Genomic DNA, 21,270 nt, shown 5'->3' with positions numbered 1-21,270 from the left:
TAACAGTCAAAATATGCAAAATTACCCAGTTTTTATTATTTAAAATCCAGTGTAAAAGAAATAATAATTTTGATTTTGTCATAATTTGAGACACTGTTTTTCATTACTGGCTTTGTTTATGAGTTGATTAGCTCATACATTTTTCCAAATAATGTATTCACTGAGCAATTTATTTGAGAACAGCATTGCAGTCAGCTTGTTGTACAAGTTTAAAGTTGTTCCTTTCCTTGAAAAGTACAAAGCAAATGAATTGCAGATGTGCTGAACTGCAGATGTTTCCTTTTGGATCCAAAATAATTTAGTCTTTTAAAGTTGATTCCACAGAATTATTTCCACTTTGTAGTAGTCTTTGAGCTCTTTGTCGTGTTTGTTCAATAGCTCTCTATACTGTAGACCACCATTGCTTCTATTATTTAGTGCCACTTTGGGAAACAAGATAGAGTTTGATCTTGTGTTTCTGGACACACAGAAAACCCTGAAAAGCATGGAAAACAAAGTGGATCATTAAACGAGACAGGATGTGTTGCTTTGAAACATTTCGGTTTTGATATATATATATATATATATATATATATATATATATATATATATATATATATATATATATATATATATATATATATATATATATATATATATATATATATATATATATATATATATATATATATATATATATATATATATATATATGACTAAATATGGATTGAAGCTAATAGAGATTCTAAATTTTTAAATGTTTATTATTTCTTAACCTTTCAGTGTTATATATTATTCTGACAACCCACTGAAATCTTCGAATGCAATCAGCAAAAGAAAGTTTACAAGAAACATTTAGAGTTGTTGGAAGATCTGGGGCTGAGTCTTTGACTTGCAATGTAAATTCATGATTCAAGATTCAAAGCAATTCATACAGGACGCACTGAAGAATCAAAATACCGTTTCTCTAATGCTTTGCAAAAATAATGACAAATGAAAACAAAAATTAAATAATAAATAAACATTATAAACCAGTATAAATCAACCTATATACAACAGTAGCCGTACAGCAAATCTAGTTGAAATAGAGCCACATGTAAAGTGTACATGGACAATAGTGCAATTACTAACAGCAGCAAATATCACAAAGAGAGAGAGAAAGGCCACTGCAACCTTTTGTGCCGCCATCTTGTTACATATCCTCATGTTATACTAAATATAAATATTATATTCTACATATCCATATGTTATAATTAACCTTGTAATAATAGTTAGTTTTTTATGTTTATGATATAAGTAATTCAGTTTTTTAACAACAAGCAGTGTTCCTATATTTGGGTAAATTATGATATTTTTACAGCTACTTTATTGTGTCGTGTTATTGTGAAGTTCTTACTTAAATACATTGTCATAATCCCCAATTCCTATTATCAACTCCACATTAAGCTTTATCTGTGATGCTGTCTTTTGTTTGCCCTAACCCACTTTATTCACTCACTTCTTCTCAGTTTTGCTGCATGATTTTTATTTATTTATTTGGAGGATGACTGGATTACCCCCACGGAAATAGCTCTTACTCTGATTTTAGGTCATCTCACAAATCCACTAGGGGAAAACAACCCCACTTTTCTCTGCCATCCATAGTGGACTGCTGTTTCTCAACAATCAGCTATGGTGGCTTAGTGTGCCATTAATAGTATATAATCCTCAACAATCTATATTTATAATTATTGTGTTATGGGAAATAACAGTTCATATGGATAAAGACTATCCTATAACTGCCTACCAGTGACCAGCTTTACCACTACCCTTTGATGGATACTAAACATTATTGTTTCTATTTATTGTTTCTGTTACTATCAGTAACTAAGAGCCAGCTTTAGCAGTTCTCACAATTCATAATGTATTAATTTATAATTTGTGCGTTTAATATAACTGATACTGCAGTATTAGTTATTAGGTGTACAGTTTCAACAGAAACAAATCCACTCATTCACTCCAATAAAAGTGGCCAACATGAAAGAAATAAAGTGAAGAAGCAAAGAGCATTGAAGCTAACGAAGTGTATTACACACTTATTAAAGTAATTTTCACTTTGCCTCCCAGACCTGGCAAAAAACACTTTCAAATTCTCATTGTACTCCAAGGTAGGCTATGTTGATTTTTTTTTCCTTTTTAACTTTGAAGCAAGCTAAAAAACGTATAGGTAGACAGGGGTGGCATCAAATAATCAGCAACTTCAAAAAGCATGCTGCTACTTAGCACTCCTAAAGCTAATGTCCCCAAGACATTCAGAATGGAAATTATTCAAACTCATTTAGTGGCAGCAAATTGGTCTAAGTTCAATCAGAAAACAGACTGACACTGAACAAGAAGTGCAGCCTAATTATACTTGTTTGTCAAATGAAATTTTCATTTGGGCAGAAATGAAACCTTCGAGCAACTTCTTTTAAGGTGAGCTCCTAGTTGTATTATCAGCTAAATGCAGTAAAATCCATAATCATATGATGATAATGAAAATGAAGCCAATGTTAACATTCAGGCTTCCAGTGCCCCGGGCACATGGCGATAAAAATTAAGTACCATAGTCCTCTGCCAGGCACGCTGACACCCGGGCTGGTCTTTAGCCTCTTAGATGCGTTTTTGCATTTTAAAAACTTTATCAAAGCACTGTTGCAATGTGGAAAATGTCAACGTGAAATGCACTGAAGGCAAATTGGAATTTCATTAATAGTAAAATTATTGCTTTTGACTGATGTATTACTATGCTTGTTAAGAGCTGGAGAGTGGAACGCTCGTCTGTCTGGTCGGCAGTCTTGCCTCTTCTTGTCCCATGCCATTTTCTAAAAGTTAGAGATCTACTTTTTAACAGGAAATGAAAGTATGAAGTTGCTAAAGTTGCAGGAATACTGAGCATATTAAACTGAAAAAGTAAAGGTACCAAGGCTCCTAAGTGTTAGATGACATTGGTATATAGGTAGTTTCATAATTGCTGTATTTCTCCTCAGCTTGAACATGAAGCTGATACTTACCTCATGATTGAATGACACAATGTGGATTTGTGCTGTAGAGCAGTGAGGTGATTTCTCACTTTAAGTGTGGTGACATCTAATCTTAACTATAGAGAATGGCCCCTAGAGATCCCTCTGTGGATTAGTATCACAGGTAAATAGACCTAACCTGTGTGAAGGTGTCACCTAACTGAGACTTGTGCTCATTCATGAAGTCCGTCGTGTTTATTGATTCACCTTGTAATCCGTTCAGTGTCAATGCCGTCAGTGATGGAAGAAAAAATAGTACATTTTCTGACAGCCAACCGAGACAACACATTAGCTTTAATAGGATACTGGTACTCATATTCTCTTGTAGGGTTTTGATATATGGCTCTCGAGTGGATCAAAATTGAAAACAACTTTAAAAAAATGTGATAGAAAGATTGAGAAGCTGGTCAGTGCAACATTTTATAACATTGTGTGCGATAGTTTCGCATGTTTTATAACCTGCACCATTTATTTTCTACAAAGCTAAGAAACACCTCCATGTGAAGTAAAATCTATTTTGTTATGTATTACCATAGAATATATTAATTATTCTCTGCTAAAAACTATGCCCTTTACAATGGTGATACAGTGTATTAGAGTAAAATAACTTCTTGAAACATAAAATTTTAACTAACTAAAACAATTAGCTTACAAGTGAGGAAACTTTCTTTGCCACTTGACACATGGGTGTTTTGCTGAAATCTTAGAAATGCTCGATTGCTACTTTTCAGCATACATAACGCTTGTTTTGTAAAGTTTTCATGATACAGGAACTGCAATTCATGATTTGACGCGATGCTGTCTCAGACTAGCTTTCACATCTACATCGTCTTTCCATGTAAATGTTCACCCAACATGGCCAAAAGCATTTGTTACATGTTGGGATTTATTTATGTTTTATTTAACTTGACACTTGTTACTGCTAATGTATTAAATCACAGTAACAGAAAACATATAAAATAAAACGTTCTACAAAGTTTGTTTTTTTTTAGGACTACCATATTGTAGCTAAATATTTAATACTCCAACACAAAATTGTGACTTGTTTTACTTGGTTGTATGGATTTTCTTTTGCAAACAAATAAAGAATCTACAAATGAAATACATACTGACAAAGGGGATTCTTTTAGTCCCATTCTGAACCCAATCTTTACACGTCCATTTCGACAATATTAAACACACAGACTGTGATTTGCTCATAGGCAGGTCAGTGGATGTTTGTACTGAAACACATTGCACTTTGTTTTAAACGCAAATACAGGCTACAGCAATATTCTACAACAACACGCCGAATATTTTTAACCAAATATTATGATAATGTTCGGTGGCTATATTTAAAGGTCCATTTTAAACACTGCAAAGTGAGGGTGTTTAAACTTAACTAAGACAATACCCTCATTAACTTTAACTCTACTGAAAGGAGCATTAATAGGAACCTCTTTTAAAACAAGACTTGATTGATCAGCAGGTAAATCCCATTAACCTAGGTCTTCTGGACTTCGATCCTCTCATGGAATGTATGTTGTCTTTATTTCCTGTTGCTTATACAGGAAATGTGATGGACTGTTGACAAAGGGAGTAAATTTAAACAGGAATGGTGGTAAACCAACAATATGGATTTTCAATTGTCCTTCTAAAACTTCTCATATCAGATATAATTTTGGGTGAAAACAAATCAAATTTGGCTGCGCATAATACACAACACAATAAATCTTATGAATCTCATAATCACTATAAGGCAGTCCATCTAGGATTTTTTTGGCTTTTTTAATTCAAGGGGATTTGTTGAATTCATATTTGTGATTTGGGGGGACAATTAAGTGTAACATAAAAGTACAGCTTATGCCAGTCAGTGAAGCCTCTACCAGCTCTATGCTCCACAATGTCTATTTAAACATCACTGAAAAGATTGCTACCTGATATTCACCTGAGGACTTTAAATCAAAGGATTTGAAATCACACAATAATGTCACTCTTTTCATCTGGTTTAATGACACTATTAATTGGATTTGTAAGGATGTTTTAAGCAAACTTATTTCAACAGACATCTTTCAGGCAATTGCCTTCATGATAATGATGAATAGTGCATGTCTGGCATGCAGGCTTTGGATTAGGTATCTTATAGCATTTGCAGTGGAGGTCTGACCTCTTGTGCTTTATTGTGGTAGTGCAAAATTCTCATGACACAGTGGCAGGAGTGGTAATATCAAGCTCTGTAATGCAATATCTTTTTAAGTATGCTCTTTAATTATAAAAATGAATCCTTCTCTGTGGCCCCTGTCACAGTTTCTCCAAATCTAGTGCTTTATGAACCCTTCAGGTGACTACCAGAAAACTTTCTTTAAGTCCCAGTAGGAACAGGTTTGGGGATATTTGAAAAGCCCAAAGAAATGTTCCACAAGAACCCATTTATGGGATGTTCACACTGAAACTGTTAAGGAACCCTTATCATTTTGTGAAAAGAACATGTGTGCTGGTTGTATCAGCTTGTAACAAGACAGATTTAAAAGCAACATGTTCTTCAAACTTGCATTTTATTGAACTTAGAGTGAAATTAAAGTGATTTTTTGGATCAGTTTTTCACACTTTGTTCATGACCTGTCTTGTCCTACGTTTCTGACTGTTTGCCATCATTTATGTCACTCTTCACTGCTTCACAGTAAAGCAGAAATGCCAATAATGTTCTTTAATCCTCCAAAAGTACTTCTTTAACTTTTGTTATAGTTAATGCCACAGCTGGATGGGTGACCTTTTATCAAGTTCCACTTCTCGCTGTTACTGTTACAATCAACAATCACATGTGGCATATTGCCAACTAGCAAAACAATGGGAGTCTGTCAGTGATGGTCTCTCAGAGGCTATAGGTAACTTTTGAAAACAGACCAGTTTGATATAATTACAAAAAAAACAAAAAAGGACCCCAAAATGCCTGCAAGATTTCAAATGTAATAGAGGATATGCTGAGCAACTCAAGGAACCAGTTTAATGGAGTTTCATTTGATTTCAAGTCATCAACACATCTGCCTATGCCAGCTAGAATTAAGGTGAGCTGATGCAGAAAATGATGATGAAATGTTGGTCATAGCAAGTACTTTCTATCACATTGACCATCAACAGTTAACCAAACAGTTGAACAGTGTTGCTTCTGTTTTAGCTATAAATAGTTATAGACTAGTAGGGGGCCTGGTGGCTCAGTGGTAGAGGATTGGGTTATGATCCAGAACGCCATAGGTTTGAATCCTTGGTGCAACCTTGGTGCTGCTCCCGAGCCCAGATTAAAAAAAAGGGAGGGTTACAGCAGGAAAGGCCAAAAGTCATTGATCTGGAGCTATCAACTAGTAGTTATGCCCTTTATGTATCTTTTTAAAAATTCATATTTTACTGTTTGCAAATAAATGGCACAGAATTCAGTGTACAAAAGACAGTAAAGAATGCAATAGATCATGATCATCATATATATCATGACACATGACTGAATATTACAGCAATAGCAATACTGTAAGTTTATTAATCAATGCCATTGTTAAAGCTATTCCACAAACATCTTGTAATCTCATATTCTTTAATTTTTTTCGTCTTATTACATTTGTGGTCTTAGTATCTCCAGTACCAGTTATAAGAGTCCTTAATTATTATTACTTTCTGCTAATGAAGTGTTTTGTTTATTTGAAGAGATATTTACTTAAAAACTAACAATGTGTTGTCACATATTTTTTGGATGCATCTTTCTTTAATTATTGCGAAGTATTCATTCCAGTTCTCTTGTTATCACCTGGGATCTGTAAATCTCAAGCTGTAAAGTGCATATTTAAGCCAGTACAAGGAAAGTAAGGAGATTCATGGAATCCTGCATATTGCTTTTGCTATTGTAGATTCATCTTATGAATCCATCTTTGTCAGCTCGATGAATCCTAATGAATCAGAAATCTGTCAAATTTACTCCACAATGAGGGTAGCTGGCAAACTTTCTCCAGAAAATGAAACTATTATCTTTAACTAGACACGCACAGGGCTCAATATAAATAAATAAAGTCACACTTATCTAGTGGCCAGTGTGATTACTGTAGCCAAAGCTGACATCCAAATTGACTGTCTTATCATGTCGAAGTGATTTCAGCTGAGTGGAGACTTTAGATGAAAGCAAAATTATCTTTAAATAGTAGTTAAAGATGGTTGCTCGATAAGTTGTTCCACAACAGTTTTGATCAATGAAGCATGCATTCAATATATTGCCTATTTAGATATGTGAGATAAATTTAACTGGTCTTGTAAATGATTGATAAATTATATTTCCTTCTGTACATGGCCTTGTTGAATTCTTAATGTTGGGACGTTTTGTAAATGCTTCAAGAAAATAATGGTGAGCTGAGAAAGATACATTTGGATTATGCATTATGGTGTAGTGTGTCTCTTCTATTTGATTCCATTTTCAATAACTGATAAAATGTTTAAATTTTCATTTCTTATTTATACAGTATATAATAGGTCATTTGTAGTAATATATAAAAGTAAACTGTTCTTTGTGGCCTCTGTGCTCATTAGAGGGCATAGGAGTTGGCCATCAACTCCCACCCCTCTATGGACATGCTGAGTGCTTTGAGCAGCACATTCATCTACAAGCTTCAATCAGACTCCACACTCTCCATTACTGCAAGCAAATTTAAATTACTTCAGGCTGATTTGTCTGATTTCCTTATTGTTACTATTGTTCTATTATAAATTCTTGAATTTATTTTTTTACAGTTTTATTGTAATCTAGTATTTTTGACTTTTAAATAAAAATTTCTCTGTCCCTGTGTTTGTTCAAAACTGCAGAAATGCATATTTTAAAAATATAAACAATTATTAAACCATAAGTTGAATGTTGACCACTGGTCAAATAATTGAAAATGAGCCTTTAAGCAATATTTCAAGGGAACGCTTTGACTACCTCATGTCTAAAAGCCTAGGAATTGAATTTTCCATGCTCTCATTCAACAAAGCCTATCAGGTGGGGGCTCCGGCTGTGGAAAATGTCAAAGCCATTTTCCTCCTTACTAGTCAATGCAGTGCTTGTTTAATAGTAATTGGAATCTTATCCTGCTGTTTGCTCATCATTTCCTGTGCCTAGTTATTCCACACCTAAACTCCATTTAAGTTTTTAATAACATTTTAGAATAGTTCCCATTCAGGTAAACAGAATCTGATTACCCCAATGGATTGAAAATGTATGTTTGACGGTAGTTTATTTGATTTATTTATTTAAGAGGCCTCAAATGGAGGCACTTAAACTGCGGCAAACAAATGGTTGCCATACCTTTTCCAACAGCGCAGTGGTTAACAGAAACTGTGAGTGTACTTCAGAAAGAAGCTAGGAATAAAAATAATAATTTGTTTGTTCAAGCAGATTTTTTTCATAGAATTATAGTTGCATCATATAATGGTAGCTTATGTTGTTCCACAGAATTGCTCCACAACCCACCTGCTTTAGAGAAAATGCTGCCCACTGGAGCAGTTTGTATGATTTAAGATATGTCTAAAAAACTGGACACATGCACACACAATGCCAGAAGCCAATGAGCAGGAATCTAAAACTATTCTGTGGTAGTTTTGGATTTCCCTCTCTCCATAAGCCCCTCATTGTGTTGAAGGACCTGCTTTGTAGAATTGCTTGCCAGCTGCTTACCAAATGAGGTTATAGTGTTTCCCTATCAACTGTAAATTTCAATAATTTGTTGGAGGGGCCTCTCACTGTCAGTTTTTATCATATTATCAATGACGACTCAATTTTCCTCTGCCACTCCATCTCAAGCACTGACCCCCGGCCCTATTACAGTCCTGTAATGAAGTGCAATGGAGTGGTAATTGGTCCACATTATACCAGATCAGGTAACATTAGACTTATTTTCTTATCACAATGAGCCCTGCTGGTGACTCTCAATGAGAAACCAAACACAGTTCCTTTCTTATGCAGGCTATCATCCAAATAACATTTCAGCTAGAGACCCTTTCCCCATTTCAGTTTTCCATTTCAAGATTGCACTCCATGTCCTCAGATTCTGCTTTGTTTCCACTTTCCTCCACTTTAAAAGTCTACCAAACATCCTAAAAGGCAGTGCAGATATGAGGTAGAGCTTTCCTGGGATGGGGAAGTACTGTAAATGAGACAGTAACATGACCGTTTTGCCTGCAATATTATGTACAGTTCTCTACCTCCCCTCTGGTAAAGCTTCCTGCCTTGGAGTGCTTGGTGCTTAGTGACTTCCGTTTTTGATATTGTTAAATTTTCTCATAACCATTACAGTAACGGTGTATGAGTCAGCTACAAAAGAGATTTTAGAACTTAATTTATGATGATGAAGCTAAGTGAAGGTGCAAAATTCTTTCGACTAAAGTTTTAGCACTTATGCGAAAACTAAAATATAGATTTTCCATTAATATAAGTCAAACAGAGTTGGGCATCCTTATGAGGCTCATGAAGCTGGTTGTCCATATGGGAACTTTTGTGCTCCAAGAGACATGATCTCAGGTCTGTATTGACATGCACTCCCTAGCTTGCTCTGTGTGGTGAAAACACATTGAAGACTAAAAAAACAGGATATTGGATAATAAGTTCAAAATGTAAGAGCAAAAATGCTCTATTATTAAACTCAAGCTACGGGGATTTGATTTGAGCCACCTAATAGATATTGGTTTCAAGGGAGCCCAAACAAAAGGTAATGGGCAGGTCATGCTTATGGTAACTAATGGCAGAGATAGATGAAATTAAGAGATTCTTTTTCTACAGGAAATTGTTCTTAAAGACAGGTCATGTATCACCCTGCTCTTTACAGGCAGTTTCAAAAGTTAGAAAGTGAAGTTTTGCTGCAGCTAATAAAAGGTCAGAGAAAAGCGTCATTGATTTCACATCTAAAGCACTTTCAGGTGCTGCTGCCACAGAATCTTCCGTGTGTTGGATTGAGATCATATTCATGAATGCTCATATAAAGATTGAGATTACTCATAATTGCTTTGTGTTTACTGTAATTCACTTCAACTCCTAATACATTCTGTGGGTCTTAGCCATACCAAGAAAAGTCTACCCAGAGTGGAGCCTTTGACACCACTCACAGGCAACATAAATACGTGTAAATGGGTTTATTATGTGCAACTGTTCTGTAGTTTAATGTCCACCTACTTACTTTGAATAGATGTAGAGTTGTTTATCTGTTTTTGCTCAAGTATACACTTTAGAATATAAGCAGACAATGTTTTTGCTTTTTTGAATTCACTTTATGCATTAAAGTTAAATTCATTAAATAACATTAAAGCACATTCAAGAAAAAGAGCAGACAGAATATATGGCTCACTCTCTTCAGAATTAAACAAAAAATAATGTCAAACACAGGCATCCAAATGTTCAGTAAAAGACTAAACTTCATGTCTTTTTGTTTAACAGTTTAAAACAAGGCAATTACAGCGCTGTCACATTGTGGTGCTGTCTTTCAGTTAGTCTTATACACAAACTTTACCTTAAGCTGTGGAGAAAGGTCTGGTGTTTGAAATAGTTTTTCCCCCCTGAATACCTGCAAAGTGAAGGTGCATGAACCAACTCCCTGAAGTTAGAGAAAATGACATACAGTATCCACTGTAAGTGATTGCCTGCTGCCCTCTAGTGGATGTGTAAAAACAGCACATCATGCTGTTCCACTGTGTTGTTTGATGAGAGAGGATCATTTCTGGGGAGAAACTGGAACTTCAGATTCAGAGTAATAGTTACAACATAAAGATGAGTCATTCAGTTGATTCTCTCATTCATGCAGTCATTACTTATTCTACTTAAGAAATACACTGTGTGCGTACTTGTAGCTATGCTTTGTCAGACAGTGTAAAGATACAATCATAATATTAAAACTGATGCCAAAGTTTTTATCGTAAACACTTATACTGCATTCACGCTCATGCAGAGTCACAAGAAGCAGAAAGTTGCCTTCACTCAGCTGCATATTGATGCAGTGTATGACAGTTTATGCTTCACATTGCGATGGGATGAAATGGTCATGTTTATCTACTATATAGTAAACTTTGCAACCATCCAAACATTAAAGTCAGTTTTGTCACGTGTAAGTTTAGTAGCAGCAATAATGTCACATACTCAGTTCTAGAGTCTTAAGCTGAGGTAAAATTATCATTGTATTACTGTTTTCAAATAAGCATGTTCATATGAGTCTCAGCACGTAAGTATCACTCTGACTGTGAAACTCTCACCTTGTTAAGGAAGTGAAAAAAAGGAAGCATGTGACTGATAACAGGTGAAACGAATTGTTTGTATTCACATATGTAGAGTATGTCTGTGTACATTGTTTTTTTAAGAACAGTATCAAGTGTTCATAAATGGGTTTTTGTGTTTATTTATTTCTGTTTTCTCCAGATGTCCATCACTCTAATTTAAAACTAGTCCTTTTATTATTTTCTTGTAATTATTGCTCTGAATAATCAACAAACAGCACGAGTCCAGATACCAGCAAGTGTGATTACAGACATGTTGCACATTCTGACGTGACTGTGGTGCATTTTCTCACTTCTTCAACTGTTTCAGGAAGTGGGGGAGTGTCACCAAAATCAGGAAACTAAGTGTTGCTATTAATACAACAAAGGGCTATAGCTGGTGAAAGCTAATGTAGTGTCAGTTGAAGAGGAAAGGAGTTTCAGTAAACTTGAAAAACCAAAAGGACATGTTTGGATAAATTATGCTCCCTGTTGGATGATTTTATGCATTTCAAAGTCTTCAAAGCCATGGAAGAACCAGTCTCAAGTATTGAATCAGGTAACTATGGCCCATCTTCTTTAACTGTCTTAGTTTACGTAGCAAGGTAATTTCAGGTGGTGCGACATTGTTTAGTCAGAAGACATTTATTAACATAAAAATGTCACTGTCATTTATTAAATCATTACTCCTTTAGAATATATTATATGAACTATGATATGTTTATTTAACTAAATTTAATTTCCCTTATAATTAATCGATAATACTTAGTTAGTCTTCAAAAAAGGGGAAGCAAGCATCCTAGCTTTTGTGTGTAGTTACATTTATAGTTGACTTATTTTTTATAACAATTTCCCGCACATGTAAATTCAGATCTGTCACGTTATGGGTCCGTTAACAAACAGATGGTAACTCTGTCTGCCCTGCCTCAGTTGGAACTGTGATGAAGGTGAATACTCATGTTGGGTTTCTATCCCAGTTAGCATGTACAGAGGTGAACTTGACCTGATTAAACACTGTAATGAGTCAAACAAAATTACTCTGACCAGTGTTAGCACAGTGCAGTGTTTGCACAACTCCTTGCTGGCTCTGTACTGAAATATCAAACAGATCGGACATTCATTCCCTTACCACAGTCACCTTGACATTCCACAGCTGGACAGCTGGTATGTTGTGGCGCATTTCCATGACAAACACTACCTGCTGCAACATAGAAACTAACACATAATATGAGTGATGTTGTGTCATTAGTGTAAAATTTGAGCCGATTACAGGATGGTGATTCAGTCACATGGGGAGGCTGGATTTAAGAGGAGCTAATGATTTTTTTTTTTTTTCAGTTTTATGTTCTGAATGCTTGTTCTGTACATACTAATCATATAGTTATATGTTCTGTTTTTCAGCAAATTCTGATTCCCTCTCAGACCATGAGCTCTTGATTCTGCACACAGCTGAGGCACATGAATGGGCATCATATTTGCAGCTGATCTTGACATCTTCTCAAACATTCCACCAAAGTTCTATTTTTCTATATGAACTCAGCCCAGCTGATCAACTCCATGGATATAACTTTGACTACTTCCAAAGCTGCAGGTGCATTGTGCTGCTCCTAAGCGGAGCATTCCTGGACATCCTCTCTGACCCTGAACTGCAGGGAGGACTTCACAGACTCCTTTACCCACCACACAGAGTGGTGGCACTGCTGTGTGGCATCTCAGAAGATGATATACTGACAGAGTGTTTTGAACACTGGGAGAGCTGGAGAAAACTCTATGCTGATGATGAGCCTGGTGTCTATGTCAGCACCATTTTAGAATCCATGAATGACGGTATGCAAATTTCAATCTTTTTTTTCAAGTCACATTTGTATGCTATATTACTACTACTAGGTATATTTCTGAAGGTTTTCCCAGCAGCGTACCTAAATGGATTATTAATAGTTTTGTAAAACACCATAACATTTTTTAAATTTACTGTAATAATGTTAGGGTTATTAAAGGTCAGATTCCTAAAATTAAGTACATAAAACTGAAACTATATTCAGAGGTAAGCAATAAAGTGCACAAGGCAAGCCTTTAAATTTTGCTAAAAAAGAAAGGGAAAGTAAAAAAAAATATTTCTTTGTTTTTTTTATTCATAGGCGAACATGTGAAGGATGAACATGAGATTGAAGCTATGGCAGAGATGCATATCACAGAAGTCTATTCAAGTGAAAATCCCACCAGTGATGAAACAGAGGAAGTTGTGTCACAAGAGCAAAAAGAAACTCAAGAAGAAGATCAAGAACGACCTGAAAGCACAGGGGATTCAGCAGGGGAGGAAATAAGTTTGCCCACACAACTGACCTGTCTCACCGTTCAACCAAATAAAATTCTTTGCGGGGTAAGACTGAAGTAATTACATAGAACTAATATCAACACGGGAATAGATGAGAGTGACTTTTTATAGTTAATCTGAAATCATCATGAATTCCTTCTTTTATTAATGTAGGAGAAGTGATTTAGCAGTAACTTAATTGAAAATTATTTATTATTAATTTTATTTTTTGTCTTTGTTTAAGGAGCGGGAGACGCTTTTCATCATTTTCACTCATAAAATAATTAGTCAGTCAGTACCAGAGGTGGAGTTTTCATGCGATAGTGCAACTGCAAAAAGGGTCCCAGCCACTTTTGAGAATGAGTATACCATAAGTGTTGCTGCAGCCGGTAAGGATGTCCGGCATGTCATGTGCAAATTGTTATGAATGCACCGTTTACTTGTGAAATCATGTTTTTTTGCTTTTGTCTAGATATGCCTGCTGGTGTCATATCGCTCACCATGTTTACTGACCAATTGTGTGTTAGCTTGAGGCCTGTTACTTATTATTCCAGTATGGGGGAAGTTAGTCGGTTTCTTGAAAATGCTACTGATCCTGTTAACTTCATCTACCAGGTGAGACATATAGTTACATGGTTTACATCATTTGTTTGTTTGTTTTTATAGCTTTCCTACCCTTGTCACTTTTTTCATAATTCCAGGCCTTCAACTTGACATCTAATGCAAGAGAATCACTGGATGGCATGCTAACTGACTTGTTAAAATCCAGAATGCCTGCGACTACTCTTCAACTTTTTGGAATCAGACAAATTGAAGAAGAAAATATGGCAGCATGTGAGTACATAACTCTAGATCCATCCATCCATGCATTATCTGTAACTGTTATCCTGTTCAGTGTCCTGCAGGGCTGAAGCCTATCCCAGCTTTGTCAGGGCCAACACAGAGACATACATACACAGACAACCATTCACGCTCACATTCACATGTATGTCTTTGGTCTGTGGGTGAAGACCAGAGTACCCAGAGGAAGCCAACGCAAGCACAGTTCAACTCCACCACATGCTAGCCTAGTTCTCTAGATAGATAAATAAAAACATTTACATATGTACATGAAATTCTATCTCTGTCTGATCTTTCACATCGAAACCACAGAGAGCAAAGCACATTAGGTATGGTAGTATCTGATTGCTTTTTGTCGTTTAGATCAACGTAACGAAGAACTTCCCACACTGCTCCACTTTGCTGCTAAGTACGGTCTAAAGAAGCTGACCACCATTCTCCTTCAGTGTCCTGGGGCTCTACAGGCCTACAGTGTGATGAACAAAAATGGAGACTACCCAAACACGCTGGCAGAGAAAAATGGATTCTCTGATCTTAGGCAGTTCATTGATGAATTTTTTGTAAGTGCAATTATACGGGTTTTTGTATATAAGCTTATAATTTTTTGCATATTTATTTACTTTTTAACGGTACGTTATGTTGAATATGTTCAAGATTTCATGTCAAGTTCTTATGTATTTTTCATCAATATCTACTTGTCTGTTATGTTCAAATATATTTAGGAGACAGCAGACATGCTCAAGTCTCACCTAGAGGAAACCATTAACACAGATGAGGTTGCAGAGGTGTATGAACATATGTCTGCTGCCTCTGAAGATATTATGATGAAATACTCAGGTTGCTCAGAGGACATATATGAGTCAATGCTGGGTATTGACCCTGAATGTGCAGAAGACCTATGTAAGATTAAAATGATTTTATTTTTTGGTCCTAATAATGGTCATGATTACAAAACTACAAGTATGTTACTAATGATGACAATGATGTTCATATTAGATGAGGTGATGAGTGCAGTAGATGAGAACCCTGAAGAAGCTATGCTAAGGAAATTTTTTGAAGGTATAGGTTTGAAAAACGATTAACTATTTACCCAAATGGAAAAATTGTGAACGCATATTATAGTGTTGTAATTTCATTGTATTTCAGCAAAACCTCATAGTAACGTAGTCCAAGACATAAATGAGCACTTAAAAAGGGAGGAAGAGGAAAAAGATGAACAGAATTACAGAACTACTCCTCTTCTTCAAATTGAAGAAGAGGAGGATCCATACAACCTCTGCCCAGAAGATATCTATGATATTGTAGATGCAAATGGCACCTATAACCCAGTAATCCAGAACCGTCCTCCAGCCCCCATCCCCAGACCTGAGTCTACGCCTGAGCCTGAAAAGCCCATGACCTACATCTCTAGAGGTATTATTCAGTCTGTTTGTATTTTACCCAAGATGTTTATGCATCATATTTTTAAAAAGCTCTTCTTCTGACTAAATAGATAACTAGTTATTTTTGACAGTATTTTCAGATAAAAGTACACCCCAGAGTAAGGCAGTGGATATGGAATATTCTGCAGGTAAAGCAGAGTTTCAGAAAATAAAAATAACTCTCAGAATCATTCTTGCTTAACCATTTATCCAGGGAACTTGAAACAAACAGTTTTTTGTCTTTTGTTGAATGGCAACTATTTTGCTCACCCAGCTTGGCCTGTGGCAGAAGCCCCTGCATCCACGTATGATCCCTATGCTGGGATGAAGACCCCTGGACAGAGGCAGCTCATATCCTTACAAGAGAGGGTGAAAGTGGGGGAAATTACTGTTGATGAGGCCGTCCAAGAGTTCAAAGCTTGGCAATTTGACCACGACCGAAGGTCAAACTCCATACGCTATCAACAGGTAGATTAACTAAACAAACATTGTGGTCTGTCAGGTGCTGATTTGTAGTCATTTGGTCAAATGTGTTATGCATTTTCATTAGGAAAATCTGAAGAGGTTGCGAGACAGCATCACCAGACGTCACAAAGAGAGAGAAAAATCCGGAAAGGAACTGGGTAAAGTAAATGTGTTATTTCAATATTATGTATTGTTATTTTAATAATATTAGAAATATAAATAGGATAAATATGATAAATGATAAAAAATTTATGAAGCATACCTTCCTGTAATTTCTAAGCTGAGCGCATTCTGTTGTTTTTGAAAAGCTAATGTTTGATGGGGTTTCTCCGCTCTTAGATTATGAGATAAGTGCTCCCCTGCAGAGGAATTTACACTGGGGCTCCAGTGTGACATTAGAGTGTGCTGTGTATGAGACAACGCCTAAGGTGGCGTCTCAGCCCCCTCCAGTGCCTCAGGTTATACAGAGAGGTAACTGGAAGACAGGCAGCACATCCAGCACATCGAGTGAGTTTAAAGGTTTTATCTTCATGATATTTTTTTTTTTACATTTTCTACTTTCTACTTTCACACCTTCTGGTGATTTTCTTTGAGTTTGCATAGCATTCTTCCAACTTTACATGCATGTAACGCAAGCAGTGATGACTCTAAGGCTATATAAGTGATTATTGTAATGAACTATAACTATATACAACTGTACTGTACATGCCTTCACATGACCTAGGCAAGCAGTCAGACAAAACCGCTGAATACGATGATGTTATCTCTCACTGGGTTGCACAATAAAAATGTGAAGGAGGGACTGCTGTGCATCTAAACAGACAGACTTTGTGACCTGGGACTTATGAAATACAAATTCTCATTAAGTTAATCAGTTTCAAATTATTATTATAAGAAATGTTAAATGTTAAACAGTGTCAACACCTTTCTTTTTAATTTCTCCAATACATTAACTAAATTAGCTATGGCTTCCTTATTCTGTTTTAAAACAGTATTATGCAAAATGCACTATATCTCAGCAAGGAAATTAAGGTTTATTGCAGCTTAAGTATATTGTCATTCCCTCTCTGAATTTCTGGAAATCCAGTTTTTCCATCATCCCAGTTTGACAGTGGGTCCTGGGTACAGTGCATGTACAGGATATAAACATGGATTTCCTAAAAGTAATGTACTTTATTTAAATATATGCTAATATAAACTACACAACACAAAACATTTTTGATTCTGCCTGTTTCTCTAATGTCTGTCAAACACCCTCTATGAATGCAAATTGGATTAAATCCAAGAAAGAACAAGGAAAAGATATCCCTTAGAAGCTTTGGATATTTAATCTTGGGGAAATGTATTCTTTTTCCTTGTTTATTTTAGACTACCGACTTAATGTGAAAACATTTTGATGTTTGTGTCTTAAGTTTTCTTTTTATTATGTCTGTAAAGGATTTGATATGTGAGTAGTGTATATCGGAAAAATAATTATCACATCTTACTGGGATCTTACACAGTAAGTGATACTCGTCAGACAGATACAAATTAGATGCACCCCCATATGCTTTATTTGTTAGGGTTTGAAGACCATTTTGTTTATGTGGTCTTACAGTCTAAAGACTTTTGTCTGTACAACCTCACTGTAATCACAAATAGCCCACAGTCTGAACTATACAAAAAACATATTTTTTATCCACATTTGGTTTTTGTATCATAAGGCATCATTCACAACAAGCACTTACTTTTGAAAGACTTGAATGAATGTGTTCTGTTTAAACCTCAAACTGTTTTCCCCCTTAAATCAGGTACTGAGAGCAATAGACTCAGCATTCACAGCACTTTTAGTAACAGCAGTGGAACAGAGCCTGACTTTGAGGTGAGCAATAGTAAACAATAGGAGATTTGTTTGCAGATTTACCATTAGTGACCAATGTCTTTAAATTACTAGTTAAGTTACCAGTAGCTAACAGTAGCTTTCCACCATTACTTGTCTGTGTGTTTGGTTCCTTTGGATGTCTTGTAGTCCATCATAGCACATACACAATCATTACTCTGCTCCTCAGATAGCTTGTTTGTAATATTTTGGAAACTGTCCAGGCTAAAAACTAGTGTGAAATGACCCTTTTTTTTCTTTTTCCAAAAGGACACATTAGAAAATACCCCGCCTCCTCCTCCACGACCTCCGCGGACTTCTAATGATGCGCCTGACCTTCCTCCACCTAGGATTCCTGTACGGACTCGAGAAAGGTGAATAAAAAGTCACAGATTTTCAACATTAAACAACATGATACAATGCAGCATTGCAAAATACATTTTTGTATTGCAGAATGACACTGCTTGACAGCAATTATACCAGAAATGCAGTCTTCATAAAAGTGTGGTTGCATGACAGGAACAAACACAGAGATCAATAAAGAATGTGCAGGCAGATATAAGTGAGACATTAAGGGAGGAAGAGGAAATGTTCACCCACCAGTGATTCACAGCTGTGCACCAGAGAGGAAGCCTTATGTGCCTAAGTAATGAAGGTACAAGGTTTATGTTCATGCTGGGCAACTATATATATTTCCAATGTATAAATAGGAGATACTGAGTACACTTTAAAAAGATTCCAGTAACTCTAAAAATGGTTTGATTGTTAATTGTAAATGCTAATAATTCATGTAAATCAAACAAACTTTGTTGTCTGATCATAAAAAGTTAGAACCTGTTCTGCATCTCTTATTTTATAATGAGGGTAACAGTTCAGTGTGTGTTAGAGCATGTTAGGTATAACTCTTATAAAGCATTAGTTGTACTATATGTGTAATTGCTTTTTTATATGATTTTGTACATGATGCTTTGTAATATTCACAAGAAACATTGCCACTACGTGGATGGCCTTCAATATCCGCTTGAAATTGCCAGAGTGCATTTATCCATGTTTTTCAGACAGAACTTTTAATTAGTAGACTTCAACAGATATTTCAATATAACGCAATTTTATTCTGTGTATTAAGTAGCATTTCATCAAAAAATGTATAGTTCATTGCATAGAACAATACTCCTACTGACAAAAACATGTAGAGAGAGTCCAAACTACTAAAAGTGTGTGGAACACTTGGCCTGTGTGGTTTTCATTCTTGCTATTTTCATCATGGCACTGCAAAGTCTTGTCAAAGTGTTCTGTTTTTACTGCCTGTGAGACACTGTCATCTTACAAGTGTAACCAAAGTAACCCCTGCAGAGTAAATGAAAGAGGGGATTTTGTGTCTTTTTTAGTTTGCTTTCTTAGCTGTACAGTTACATAGAATGTGAGAAACGGAAGGTGATGCAATTAATAGCTGTAATGATATATATTATACACAACAAAAAGTCAATATGATAAGTTATCCAACACTGTGTACTTTACCAAGCCAATAATGAAACGGTAAATTGTATGATACCCTTTCATTATTGGCTTGGTAAAGTACACTATAAAGGGAAAATGCAACAAAGAAATGCTTGATCAAAAATAACTTGAGACTAGAATCTGACCATTTGATAATAATAATACCACAAAGATATAGCATTCACCATATAAAGACATCATATATTTTATATAAAGAAGCAAGAAGCTTTTTAAATTTTCAGTACCTTTAAAAAAACAAAGCTAAAAACCAAACCACAGTAACCACACTCATTTTGTTTAATCTGTATAAGAACTCGCTGTACTTCAGTACTTATATAATACCCTTTCTCAAACAAGTAAAACTAACAGATAGCAATGTTGTTAAAATTACCTCTTAGTTTATCACACACCAAATTCAGTAGCAGTAGCAAAATTTGTGAGGAAATAGCTTATGTAAATCATTTTTTTACTGGCTAATCACATGTTTAAATCTATTAAAATTGTAAGGTAATGTTTTATATTAGAGTATAACTTCATGCATATTTGTTCATGTAACTAAGAAAGCTCAAATATTCTTATGTGACAGAAAGTCTATTGTATGAAGGACCAATTTCAGTGTCTAGATGTGCTGTATATGTCCTCATTGTATCTGTTCCCGTTGTTTTTCCTTGATGACAATTACAAAGTGGATCAGCCAGTGGCCTTACACCACTGTTTGTTTCTTGTAGGGTCTCAGAGAAGAATCTGCACGAGCGCTACATATCCTGCCCTCAAAGAACCTCTCAGAGACAAACAAATGCAGCACCTCCCATACCTCGGCGCGTGCGGTGATCAACACACGTCTACATGTGCTTGTTGGTTATTTTATGTCAGAGGAAAAGATCAGTTGCAAAGATAGTGTGTTCTTCTTTATACAACCATTGGGATTTTTTCATATGAATTAACACAGAGACTGTTCAGTTTTTGTTTGGTCCTATTTTTTCCCCCCACAAAGTATCTCAATTTACATAATATAATTCTGTGTGTGCATGTGTGTGTGTGCATGTGTGTGTGTGTGTGTGTGTGTGTGTTTGTGTGTGTGTGTGTGTGTGTGTGTGTGTGTGTTTGCAGGTCGGCCGATGTATATTTTCATGTGTGTTTCTGTATAAGTGAGTGAGCCTGTGGTATTGTTGTAGTACGTTGAACTTGTGTAAAAACTTGCGTGTGATATGTATATGTACTGGTATATGGTATACCAGTATTACCTGTAAAATGTTCTTAAATAATACTGTGATATATTAATAAAACCTTTAGCTTTAGAGTACTTACGTTTTAAGTGTAATGTGTTCACCTAACCTGATGGGATAGTTTTTTGTAAAATATTGTAATTACATATATATACATATATTGTCCTAATTTATGACACATGCTGTAAACATATAAAAGCACTTAGAGATTGGCTCTGATATTTCTATAGCACCTTTCTTAATACTACCACTGGTCACTGGATACTACCAACTACCACTGGTCATACAGGAAGCCATAGCAACCTTTATACATTGCCTGTAAGGGGTAAGTATTGTTTTAAAATAGACTAACATCACAAATGTCAGAAGTCCTTGATATAATAAAACCTTTTATATATCTAAA

The 21,270-nt window shown here is 35.6% G+C and overlaps 1 protein-coding gene across 1 annotated transcript; it reads left to right on the top strand.

Annotated features, from left to right (window-relative positions):
* Positions 1–11,614: 11,614 nt before the first annotated feature.
* On the top strand, positions 11,615–20,944 carry pik3ap1 (phosphoinositide-3-kinase adaptor protein 1). The gene is made up of 17 exons (XM_067526970.1): positions 11,615–11,805; positions 12,648–13,073; positions 13,385–13,626; positions 13,805–13,949; positions 14,033–14,175; positions 14,262–14,394; positions 14,764–14,960; positions 15,123–15,300; positions 15,397–15,459; positions 15,547–15,813; positions 15,914–15,970; positions 16,096–16,289; positions 16,372–16,444; positions 16,626–16,793; positions 18,077–18,147; positions 18,415–18,518; positions 20,370–20,944. The coding sequence occupies exons 1-17, from the start codon at positions 11,751–11,753 to the stop codon at positions 20,470–20,472; spliced, it is 2,619 nt and encodes an 872-aa protein (XP_067383071.1). The 5' UTR covers positions 11,615–11,750; the 3' UTR covers positions 20,473–20,944.
* Positions 20,945–21,270: the final 326 nt, after the last annotated feature.

Source organism: Channa argus, chromosome 1 (assembly GCF_033026475.1).
Source record: "Channa argus isolate prfri chromosome 1, Channa argus male v1.0, whole genome shotgun sequence".
NCBI lineage: Eukaryota > Metazoa > Chordata > Actinopteri > Anabantiformes > Channidae > Channa > Channa argus.
This window is presented reverse-complemented; position numbering and strand designations above follow the sequence as displayed.

Excerpts from the sequence above, each read along its gene's own strand:
- pik3ap1 (XM_067526970.1), top strand. The coding sequence starts at position 11,751 with ATGCATTTCAAAGTCTTCAAAGCCATGGAAGAACCAGTCTCAAGTATT. Across the intron at positions 11,806-12,647 it reads AGTCTCAAGTATTGAATCAG|CAAATTCTGATTCCCTCTCA; the intron begins GTAACTATGGCC and ends TCTGTTTTTCAG. Across the intron at positions 13,074-13,384 it reads TTTAGAATCCATGAATGACG|GCGAACATGTGAAGGATGAA; the intron begins GTATGCAAATTT and ends TTTTATTCATAG.